The sequence below is a fragment of the Pleurodeles waltl genome, chromosome 3_1, assembly GCF_031143425.1.
Source record: "Pleurodeles waltl isolate 20211129_DDA chromosome 3_1, aPleWal1.hap1.20221129, whole genome shotgun sequence".
Lineage (NCBI taxonomy): Eukaryota > Metazoa > Chordata > Amphibia > Caudata > Salamandridae > Pleurodeles > Pleurodeles waltl.
In genome coordinates, this window is record NC_090440.1 from 1,776,242,088 (window position 1) to 1,776,254,509 (window position 12,422).

At 47.0% G+C, this 12,422-nt stretch overlaps 1 protein-coding gene across 10 annotated transcripts in view; it reads left to right on the plus strand.

Moving 5' to 3' along the window:
• The window catches only part of TBCCD1 (TBCC domain containing 1), a 356,963-nt gene that overhangs the window by 249,763 nt on the left and 94,778 nt on the right, over nucleotides 1-12,422 (plus strand). For 2 of the 10 annotated variants that reach the window (XM_069225795.1, XM_069225794.1), the window contains exon 8: nucleotides 2,201-2,622. The exons of the other annotated variants lie outside the window; for them this stretch is intronic. In XM_069225795.1, the coding sequence (XP_069081896.1) occupies nucleotides 2,201-2,221 (21 nt within the window). In that variant the 3' untranslated portion in view covers nucleotides 2,222-2,622. Of the gene's footprint in view, nucleotides 1-2,200; nucleotides 2,623-12,422 lie in introns of those variants that run through there. 10 annotated transcript variants of the gene reach the window in all.

The window sequence follows — 12,422 nt, forward strand, 5'->3', positions numbered from 1 at the left end:
GTGGTGAATCATGACTGGTCTCTACATCCCAAGCTGATGCAGGCTATCTTCTGATAGAGTAGAGAGCCCTGGGTAGATCTCTGTCACTGTCAAGAAAGTGTAGTATCAAAGATTTTGCAGATTGGAGTTTCCACAAAGAGAATCAGTAGGAGGTGCATTTGGGCTGGAATGGAACAGAGGACTCCTATACACCTTCCTGTTTCTGCCACCCCTTCCTCGAGTTTTACAAAAGATCAAGAATGACCAGGCCTAAGTACACCTAACGTGTAATCATGAGCGTCTGTCCTCTGATGAGGCTGCCACTTTGGAAACTTCTTTTGCAGCTGCAGGGCAGGGTCATTCCACCCAAACCGTACAATCTGCACCTCCATGCATGGAGATTGAGCAGTGGCAGTTGACTGCATTTGATCTGCCACCCTAAGTTATAGACATCATCCTTGCTGTCAGGTGCCCTTCTGCAAAGTCCATTTAAGCTTTATAGGAGGTGCAACATTCTTTTTTGGACTTTCTACATTTGGATGAAAATTAGCATTTCTTTGGCTGCATTGCATCAGACAATAGCCATTTGTGCAAAATTGCTACACTGCTAGTATTTAAATTCATGCCGGCATCAGCGCTGCTTCTTACACCAGGAGGATTGCAAACTTGAATAGAAGGCATGCTATTGGAGGTAAGTGTGAGATCTGCTGAATTTAAAGGTTTTGAAACAACACATAAACTTTTGCAACTTTTACCATTTTTCAAAAGAAGGGCAGTACTCCTCTTCTTGACTGCCTTAACAGAATTACTGAATTTATTAACTGTAGGTTTTCCCCTGGTATATTTAATCCTAGCTCGGTCACCTGCCTCAATAGAACAGTCTTTAACCATGTTTCTGTTGTCATAGTTGAACCTCATCTTGTTCTGTTTCTCAGCATCCACATTCTTTAACTGTCTCTTCCCCTGACCTGGAAACTTCTTTCATACTTTGGACCAATATTGTAAAAGCCTAGTAAGGTCTAATCTGCAACAAAGTAATTTGAATGGTGTTTTTCTAGTGATGTAGTACGGAATGACGATAATCTGGTCCTCAGCGCTGCTTTAACATGGACATTACATTTAAGTGCCATTCTAACGGTCTCCTTGATGAGCTGATTGACTGTTCTTACATTGATCATGACAATGCAGATGATATAATTAATACTTAACATCCTCTTTGCCATTAACCTTGATAAACTTTAACAACTCCTGAAAGGTGAATTAGACCCCGTTATAACAAACCAGATGGCAGGGTCTTGGCAGACCTTCTACAGTATTGAAACACAAATGTAACCTCCTACCATTTACTGTAATAATCTATTAGTACAGGAGCAGGCGTCAGTAGAAGGATATTTATTGGTGCAATAACGTCAATTCCAACTTTCAACAGTTGTGTCTGCACACTTATTCATGGCGCCTTGGTTAACATAAATGTCCACATCTTTATCAATTAATGGCCTCCAGCAGGCTATCTGTAAAAACATTTCATACCAGTCATATCTACATGCCTCTGATGGGATCAATGATCAGTGCTCCCCTAGGAGCACACCAAGACCCCAACGTATCACATCCCAACATCATTCTTTTTTTTCTTTTTTTTTCCAAGATGGTTGCAAACAAACACTAAGCTTTTTTTTTTCCTCAAGACGTCCGTTAGCTATTATATGCTTTACCTTAAGCACCTCATCGCCATCAGAAGCTTCCAGCTGCTCCTATTTAGTAATAGCTTCTATAGCATCACTGCATTCAGACAACCATGCTGCTGTTATATCGTCATCCTCCTCTAACTCACTTTCATTTCTTTCTTCCTCAAACTGAGCATGTGAAAAATAATCTGGCAGCACATATTGCCTCCCAGAAATATACAGTTGTGAACTGATACTCTTCCAGTTTGTATGCAAGCCCAGGGAAAATTCTAACTGAACCCCCACCTTTCCTGATAGCTTACCAGTAGCTTATTATCTGTTTGCAGCATACATTTTGTGCCTCACAAGAAACTCTTGAACTTGTCAACAGCCCAAACCCAAAAAAATAAATCACTTTCAATAGCTTAGTATCTTGTTTCTTCCCCTCTATAGCTGTGTACTTCTGAGGATAGTATAATGTGATTAAGTTATGACAAAGCATAATTAAGAGTACTTATTTGAAATAATTGTGTTTTTCTGTTTTTTTTTTCCCGCAGAATTCTGTAAACACAAAATAACAAGCCAGAATTTCTGTTTCATCTTTTAATATCTGCCAGCTTAGAGTATTCCATGCTAATGCTACTAGTAACTTTCTACTCTATGATGACTGGGATAGGAGAAGACTCACATTAAGAAAGTATTGGACCTTGGACTTTCTCTGATATGGAATTTTAGAACATTAGAAGTAGGGCCATTTTGAAGAATTAAAACTTGAATTGTGTTTATTTTAATGCACATTTTATAATTTTCCTAACCACAGATTTGTCTGTTTTCAGGACTTCTGATGTAGCCTGCCATACTGTGTAGTTCTTGAATATGTCACTTGGTTCATCAGTGTTTGACAGTTTGCTTTATAATTTGTTTGGTATGGCATATCACCTGCCACAATCATAATAAATGTATTTTGATTATGTTTTTATGTCATTTGTAATAGCTTTCATTCAAACTGAAATTTTCTTATAGGTACAGTATATTCTTTACCTTATATTTTTTTTAACATGTTTTATGAAGTTTCAATAAAACAGAAGGCCCAGCTGGACTCATTGTTACAATACCGTTCCATCTCATAGGTGAGAGCAATATTACAGTGTGCAAACCATCTCAGTCATTTGTGTAGAAGCATATTGCTGCATCTCCTACACATGGTGTCCATTCAGTAAACATTAAAAACCGCCTGTCCTACCCTCTAACGATTTCATCTGCAGTAATGCATGATAACAGTGATGCTCCGGGTAGGTCTCCAGGTCAGAAACTATGGGTAGACTCCATTTGCCTGTCACAATATAAAAAGGTTGTCATGGGGGCAGGTGGAGTCAGTGACCTACAGGGCCGCTTCTGGTCGGTGTTGTGGTTCTTCAAGCAGACCTTTCAAGGCAATACTTCATCATCCGTGGTGGCTGCCCGAAGGTCAACCACCAGGGCCTCCCACGCATGCGCCACCTCTAATGCACCAATCCCCCTTTTTGCCTCCCTTAGCAATACTTCTCCCTCTACTGCTGCCCATGTTGCCAACTTGCTACGCCACTTCTGCAGTCAGGACCCCCGCTGATTTCCAGTTCTGCGGTATCTCGCACTTCACCAAAAGGAACCCTAGAACCTTGAACTTACTGGTAAATTTAGTTTTCGAGGTGTGCGGGAACCCGCTCAGCCAGGCAGTGACCCGGTGTGCATGGGGTTTTCCTATCTATGACAGTGTCCAGTAGTTCTCTGATCCCCTCCCAATACTGATGGTTCTGAGGACAACTCCATAACATATGTAGTAGGCTTGCCCCATTCTCCCCACATCTGGGACAACCTGCCTCCTCAACTTGAAAATATCTCTGAAGTTAAGTATGCCCCCCAGCAGTACATAGAAGTTAATCAATTTGAAGCTGGCATTTGGAGACATTTGAGACATCCTATGGAGTATAGCATACTAGGGGGCCGGTCGCCCGCAAAGGCAGAGAGCGTTATAAAACAGGAAAACACTTGGACAGTACATGAGGTAAGGGCTATATAGCGACAGCTTACTGAGACCAGGGGCTCAGAAGTTCCATTCCCCCAGTGTCGTCGTATGGTTGCGGTAACTGCCCTGTGCAAATTCCGCTCTAAATTCTTCTAAGGGGAGTAATTAACTTCCTTAAAAAGGTCTTCCAGAGTAGAAGCCCTGTCTGTCAGGCCTCTGCAGTCCCCTCCATGCAGGAGGGCTCTCAGCATGGTTATTGGTAGGTCTGGGGAGTATGGAATTTTGGCATGCACCCTCTTTAGGCATCTAGCCCAGCATTTAGGCATCACTCGGAATCCCTCAGTGTCTGATATTGAAATGTGCCGAGCCCTCGGCCCTTCACTTTAATTTGATCACCCCAGGTACGAAAGCGCCAAGTTTCCCACTCTAGTCTCTGCCTGCCCGTCAACCACTGGACAAACCACTGAAGTTGGGCTGCTAAGTAGTACCCCTCAAAGTCTGGGACTGCCAACCCTCCCTCTGCCACAGGTCGCTGTAGGATGTCCAGGGCTACCTGCCTACAGGCTGAGCCCCAGATAAATGAAAAGATTGTAGAGTTCAGTTCTCTTAAGAATGTCCGAGGGATCCATAGTGTGAGTGCCCCAAAGAAGTATATGAGAGGGAAGGGGCAATCATTTTCAGCAGCACTATTCTGCCTACTACTGACAGCGGAAGGGTTTTCCAAAAATCTATACTAGATTTTAGGCCGCACAGAACACTGCCTACATTCCCGTCTAGAAGGTCAGTGCGATCATGGTACACCTTAACTCCCAGATAAGAAATACATCTAGTGGCCCACTGCAAGGGGGCCAGGCCATTCAGTGGGGCCACGTCCGCAGCTATTGGGATTACCAAGGATTCCTGGCAGTTCACTTTAAGTCCTGACAACCGCCCAAAAGCATCCCGCATGATTCTAAGTCCGTTTAACTTGCTAGCAGCATCCTGCAGGAATAACAGCTGGTCTTTGACATACAAAGCTATCCTGTGCCAGTGCTCCCTCACCCTTAGTCCCCAGTAGTAGGTGCCCAGGTGGGCCTGAGCCGCCAATTGTTCCACCGTCAAGGCAAAGAGCTGGGGCGACAAAGGGCACCCTTGCCGTGTCCCCCTCTCCACCCTATAAGTGTGTGAGATCACCCTGTTTGTCCAGACTTGTGCCGTTGGGCATATGTAGAGTAGTCTGGTCCAGGCCAAGAAACCGTCCCCCAGGTGCATATGCAACATTACCTCATATAGATACTCCCACTCTAAGCTATCAAACACAACCATAGCCACTGCCCCTTTAGGATCGGGGGCCCCGTGCTCTAGGGTTCAAAGAAGGCCCCTAATATTGAGGGCCATGTTATGCTCTGGAATGAACCTGGCCTGGTCTGGGTATCTAAACCAAGGCATATGGGGGAGCAGTTCCGTGGCTAGAATTTTATAATCAGCATTCAGCATCAAAAGAGAATGATAGGCTCTGTAGTCACTGGGGGCCTTACCCGGATAGTGATGGGTAGGTAGCCTGACGCCCAGGCTTCGGTATACAGTGCTTCGAGTCTTGGTGCCAGTTGATCTGGGTAAGTCATGTACCATTCCGCAGGAAACTCATCTGTTTCCTGGGCCTCCCCAAGTGCCATGCCCTTTATTGCTGCTTTAATCTCTTGTTGGATGATAACCTCCCCAAGAATCTCTGCCTCCTCGCAAGTAAGGTTTGGAAGCTCTAAGGGGGTCCAGGTATGCCCTTATTGCCTCCGCCTTGTGGGTGCATGCACTTTGATACAATTGCGTATAATACTGGAGAAAGCAGTAATTGATCCCTTCCTGTCTGTACTCTTGCCCTCTCTCCCCCATTTGTCTCAAGTTCTAGAATTGGGATCCCTCACTTTGTGGGGTTGGCCAGCCAAGACAGTAATGTGCCAGCCCTATCTCTCTCTGAATGTGTGCGTGCCATGTACCCCCTATAATCAAGGCAGCGGAGTCTCTACTCTAGCCGCTACCTCCTCTTTCTTATCAAACAGGGTCTGTTGCAAGTCTTGATTCTCCGGTCTCCGCCTCTCGATCTGGCGAAGTTCTTCCTCAGCATCCAGAACCTCCTTCAGCAACATCCCACTTACACCCATCCCCTTCACCAAGCATTGGCCCCGCAGTATCACTTTAAATGCTTCTAACTCAGCATTCTTATTCGAACCTCTCCCTTCATTTGCTTCAAAAAATTGGTCTATAGTTTTTCTTATTTACCCCCTAAAGACCTGGTCTTAGGGCTTTAGCCACCATGTGGGTATCCTAGATCTAGGGCAATGATAGTTGAAGCTCAGGGGGGAGCGAGTTAAGGTCCGAGACCATGGGGGCAAGTATTCTGCATTTGTTACCATTCTATGTACATCTGGGGAACACAGAAGAGTGCCAAGCAACGCATCTAGGTTGTACAGGATGGAGAAATATGAATAATCCCTATTGTGGAGTTGCGTCAGTTGCCAGATGCCTACTAAGCCCCATTCTTGTTGCCAATCCGAGAATGTTCAGGCTACCCTCAGTGCTGATGATTCCCTCAGCTGGGGGTGCAACCTGTCCTTTCCTATGCTAGCCACACTTAAAGTTGCCCCCACTCACAGTAGACTGTGTTATGTAATGCACCAGGGGCCCTGGAAGTTTGGAAATAAAGGAAGCTTTATTCGTATTTGGAGCATATAAGGGTTAGGTCCCTACCATCTAACCTCCCGCTCACTGCTACAGATCTCCCCTCGGAGTCTGACGCATGTGCCAGATGCTGGAAAGGGACACCTGTTCTCACCCAGATGAGGACTCCCCTTGCGAAGGCAGAGTAATTAATATAAAAGGCCTGGCTGCGCCACCTGTTCTGAAGCGCCGTCTCTTCCTGGGCAGTAAGGTGGGTTTCCTGGAGAAACGCTATATGTATTCCCCATCTGTTCAGATATGAGAATACCTTGTACCTCTTTGACATGGTGTGCATGACTCTCATGTTTCTAAAAAGTATCTTATAGCTCGGTTGCAAAGCCAGGCGGATTACTTATAATGTGAGTGTGCGTACACCCTATTTGCCTCCCCTCTGTGTTTGCTCCAAAAGAGTCCTCGGAGTTGTTATACCACAAATTGATGCAATCTTAGGAACCCCAAATTAACAAACTCCCCACCCCTGAAACATTCCCTCCAAAGTCCCCTGTCCAAACCAGTTCAATCCCAACCATAAGATGCGGACTTTCCCACAAAACATGCATGTATGAACAAAATAAGGTCTTCATCTCAAGCCCCCGATCCATATGCCCAACCAGTAACTTGCGGCAGGCATTGTTGTGCATCTTAAGGAAGATTCGCATGAGTACTCCAGCCCCATGAGAAAGCAGGACGGTGCCATCAGAGTCCCTTAGCCAATGCTAACCAGTTAGTCAGTAGTGTGACAGACTATTAAATGATGTTCTGCGGTCCCAGGGGTGACATGGGGTAACAGGGTGCTGGATGTGCTTGACACATTGGAGGCTAAGTCTGATTCCGAGTCTTCTGCGTAGGCTTCACGCACCGCAGTTGGGGATCCAGCATCTGAGTCTCTCATGTGAGCCACTGCTTCAACCTCTTGGTTTAAGTTCCTCCCTGACAGAGTCAACACGCTCTGCGGGCAGGCCCCCCCCCTGAGGTCCAGAGGGGCACTGTGCTCTCTGCATGCCGTTAGGCCTAGCCTGCAGGTGGTTGTCAATCCAGCTCCAGACTTCCTGTGAAGAATGGAAAAATAAGATTCCCTCAGCGGTCCCCACTCAGACATGAGCCAGAAACAGCACCCCCATTTGGCAAAGGCACTTTTTAGCTTTGTTGAACATAGAGTGTCGTGTTTGCACTTCACGGAGGAAGTCAGGGAAAATGATCACTCTACTGTTGCAAGACCCCTTTCGGAAGGGCCTGAGCTAGAATATAACCCTGATCTTTGTAGAAAGGGAATTTTGCCACAAGAGAGCCCTCTCCAGCGTGAAGAAGGAGGACAGACACTCCTGGGGATTCTCAGTGCACATTAGCTTTTCTAAGTAGTCAATCATGTTATCTCCCTCTGCTCGCTCCTGCAGCCCCACAAATCGGATATTACTGCGTCAGGACCTGTTCCCTGCATCCTCGGCCCTCAATTCGAGGGTCCTGACCTTGGTTTCCATGGTGGTCTATCAGGCTGTCAAGTCTGCTACCGCCGGTGATATCTCCACCACCTCCCTTCTGTTGTAGTAACTTGTTCCTCCAGCCGGCGGTGGTCGTCTTAAAGCAGGCTCAAGTCCTCCCCCAAGGTATCTATTTTTGTTTTTAACACCTGGCTGGTGGCTGTTATGGCTTGTATCTCATCTCGTAACGTTGGACCATATTGTGCGCTCTCCTCCGAGCTCTGCTCCCTGTTCATTGGGGGAGCATAGTCTTTCTCCCTCGCTACCTTCCCCATGGTTGCCAGTGCAGAGAGTTTTGATCTGCTGGTAGGTTGCACATTAGACGAGGTGTTGTGTTTTGAAAAGTTTGTAAACGTGATAATAAATATTCTGTCAAGCCCACAAATCAAGCTTTTCCATAGGTCAGACGACTAATAATCAGTGCCTAGACAATAATTTTTCTACAATGAATTGAAAATCCTATGAAGAAGACATAAGATGGACTAATAAGTTCTGTATAAGGTCTGATCATTGAAAGCTTGTTTTTCACAATGATTCCCTGATTTCGGCTGATTTGCTCAGCAGTTGGAGCAGGGCCAAGTGACTGTGGCCACCAATTGTCAGCCCAGATTTGGTGTGCCTTCCCAAACAGAATCACCTTGGTCTTGTCACTTTTCAATTTTCTGCTTCCAAGGGGCAAACAACAGCAAACAGTCCACCAGATCCTCTCTTGTGATGTGACATTTTCCACAGTTGATCAAATTAAGTATCATCTACATCAGAGATTATGTTAATGCCCTTTGCTCTTCTATGGCTGCCACCATGCCATGTAGATAAAAAGCATCAGACTTGGGGAAACGCCATGCAGGACTCCACATGTAACTGATACAGAGATGGGCTCTAACAGGACATCTAAAATCTGCAGACGCGAGGAGGAGGCAGAGCGCAGCGGCGGAGCAGGCACGCAGGCAGCAGGCCTGGGACGGGGAAAGCAGCACGAGCAAGAAGCCCCGCAAAGGACGGGGAGCTGCATGCCGCTTGCTCCCTGCCCCTGCCCGCAGATGCGAAAGAGACGCGGTGAAGACGCCGCAAGCCGCCCGCCCATTCTCCCTGCTCCCAGTGCTGCGGGGAAGATGCTGCGAACCGCAGCGGTTACAGCAGCGGCACCGTGTAAAAAAGGTCAAAAAGGCCAGGCACCCCCTTCTCCCACTACAGGAAGGCAAGGCGGCGGGAGAGGGAGATTTCCAGGGCCTAACGCACAGAGGACGATTCACAGCGCACTGCACACTGCATAGTACGCATCTTAACCCTCGCAACCCAGGCGGCATCGAGCAGAACTGTGCAGCACCAGAGGGGAGACGCCATCTACAGCCGGCCACCAGCTGCCCCAGCAAGTGTCACAGCCCGGGCCAGAGAGAGGAACCTCAGCAGCACTGCAGTGGCTGTCATCCCAGGACCCCAAGAGACCTCCGTGGTCTCAGAGGACAGACGGACGAGAGGCCCGACTTGGATGGGTGAGTCCCTGCAGGCACCCCCCGCCCTGCTTGTATTTCCACTCCTTATTGCCTGCCCAGTGCCTTCTCATTGCCCTCTCCAAAAAACTTTTGCATCAGCTCCGCGCCAGCTTTGTTTTGCATTTACCTGCCTTTACCTGGCAACCAAGTGTTGACAAATCAGTCTACAACAGTTACAATAACTTTGGCCCTTTGTGACTCCGAAAAGTGACCAGGAGACTAAAATTTGAGTATTCGACAGACTGACAGCCGACAGCCGTAAGCCTGCCTACTGGCTACCAGAACAGATCAGATCGGACTAGACCAATAGCAAGTAATCACAGGCGAAACGGCGAGAAGCGTGCTCGTGCTCCCTCCCCCCGGGGTGGGTGTGGCGGAGCTCAACCCGTCCCAGCACACGGCCAGAGTAACTCGAGCAGTTTGATCCAGAGGTTACCCCCCTCCAGTTCCTGGGGACCCTCTAGGTGATCATGGCTGCGCAAATAGGAATGAATCACCAAGATGACGAAGACCGCAAATCAAATAGACCACTCGGCCAGCTGCCAGTAGAGGAGACCAAGAGTCTGCTGGTCCTTAAGACGGCCCGCAAGCGAACAGCTACTGGCTCTAAGAAACTTTAAATCCACAACTTTTTTACAAGAGCAAGAAGTGGAGCAGGAGACAGAATGGAAGAGGGCGGCGAACAGGCAGAACTTACCATATGTATGGATGTCCTCGTCTCCAAGGCACCAATTATTCCCCTAGCCCCATTACCAGGGACTACCTCAACATCAGCATCAACATGCACAAGAGCAAGAACAAGATCAAGGCCCAAAGGCAAAGCAGGAGCAAGAGCAAGACTCCAGTGGTAGCAGTAGTTTTGGCATGGGTTCCTCAATAGTTGGAGAGTTGGTTGAACTGGCGGACACCGCCTTGGAAGAGGGCTGGGATAGCCTCAATGACAGGATCAATGACAAAAACAAGAATAAGAATACTGCCTGTGAAGGCAACAGACCAAGTAACATGCTTCTGACGAGTCTAGAGCACGAACACGAGTACGAGCCGGAGATACTAGGACCGACATCCACAGGAGGGAAAGACGAACTAGAAATGGGAAAAGGAAAGACGGAAAGTGAAAACAATCGGATAAGGGTGGTGGAGGTCGAGGTTCACCAGCGGAATCAATCACAGGTTGACGTGGTCCAGGTAAATGAACTCATGAACAATGGACAAGTCTACTCCACTCCACTACATGGCATATTGAATGCTTTTAGGGAATGGCCAGCCGTAGGAGAGTAAGAGGGACAAGACGATCAGCAAGAAAATTGGCCAATACGAATAACAAATATGAGAGCATCCGGTATGGGGAAAGGGCCTAAAAGACCCCAGGAGGATTGCTCATCTGAAAGCTCCCCCAACAAGGAAAGGGGTGAGGCGGCAAGACCAGATCAGATTATAGACGGCATCAATACCTCCCTACTAGCGGCAGTGAAAGCCTTAACTTGCCAATCTCACAAAATGGAGATCCATCTAGAACTAACCCACATGCTAGCCCAAAGTGTAATAGCCCTAGACAACAAACTGAATGCCCTCCGCGGTAAACTAAACAACTGGGATCACAGCTCAAGCAAGGATGAGGCGGTCGGGGGGGTCACGGAACGACAAAATAATTGACAAATTAGCAACCTTGCCAGACTTACTAACTAGCATCATCCAACATTGCAAATACGTCACCGGAAATAATACAACGGGCTAGAGGGTAACCTGCAAGAGCCTGGATCCCTTGACCCCACTAAAGGCCAAACTGTGGACATAGAAGGCGAAGATGGAAGAAGTACGATGAAACCCAATAACACGCAACAAAGGGAGAAACTCCAAGAAGCCCATCGTTTTGCAGCAACCAACGTGCCTGCATACAGCACGGCAGAGCAAGCCGACTATGTAAAACATAAGCCATTGTGCGAGTACAACCCCAGGACAGTACAATATCCACAATTAACCCGAAGACAAAAAAAAGAAGCTGAAAAAAAACGTCGAAAGCCATAAAACAAAAAAGAAACAACATAGTGGAACAGGGAATTTTCAGCAGGTACCTGGTCAGCCTGAGACATATTCAGTCTTCCTCCAGAAATCGCAAACAAAGGTGAAACACGAAACCTGCACCCAGCCTCTATCTAGCACGGAAAACAAGCCAGTCGGGCAGGGAAGGAAATTTCACCTCAGGGCACAAATATGAAGATCGCCCAATTACAGGGATGGGAAAACTTATGGTGACCCCAGATCAATTGTTCGCCAACGCTGAGAGACACAAAATGGTAAGGGCCTACCCAAATGAAATAGGAGAACAAGCAGTTCCACTGATCGAAGAGGCAGAGGATCATAAGGGCTTAGAGATATGGGACAAGGCCGAGGGAGGTGAGGAAAATGAGGTCGCCACAGATAGATACGATAATAAGACGCTGCCTCCACTGATCAACCAGTCAGCCCCAGAGGAGAGGAGAAGCTTTCCATGGACCAAGGGAGCAGTGACCCCAGTACATGAAAATAAGGATGCTCGCAAATGGAACAAAACTTACAGTAGAAAAGTCATGGAGAGACCCGATATCGAAGAAAACTTTGCTTACACAGAAGCCACGGAGTCTATACAGGAGGGTGTATGGAGCAGAGAGAATAGACAGCAAATACCTGCTCACATCAGCCAACTACAATCACAACTTGTCATGATATATAGGCCAGAAAAGGTGGGGGAGATCCAGGGAACCTTTAAGACAAACAGCATAATCAGGAATGAAATCAACGAACAACTGACAATAATATTCTCTCCTCTATACACATCACATGGGCCCTGGGACATACTTAACAGAACAAATATTGTGAGACCATTACAGCATATACCATCATTATCGACACTCACATCAAGGGATCTGCTAACAGTAACTTTTAACAAATATCCATGGATCTGTCCTGGGGAGTCAACATTACCATCTTAGTCCAATCAGGGTTTGGCAGATAGAATCTTTGGATCTGTGGGCCTCCTGGAAGAATGGAGTATAAAAATCAGTATACCAAGAAAAGAGCGCCACCCTCAAGGTTGACAAGAGAACCCCAAGCTACACACCAAAAAAAGCCT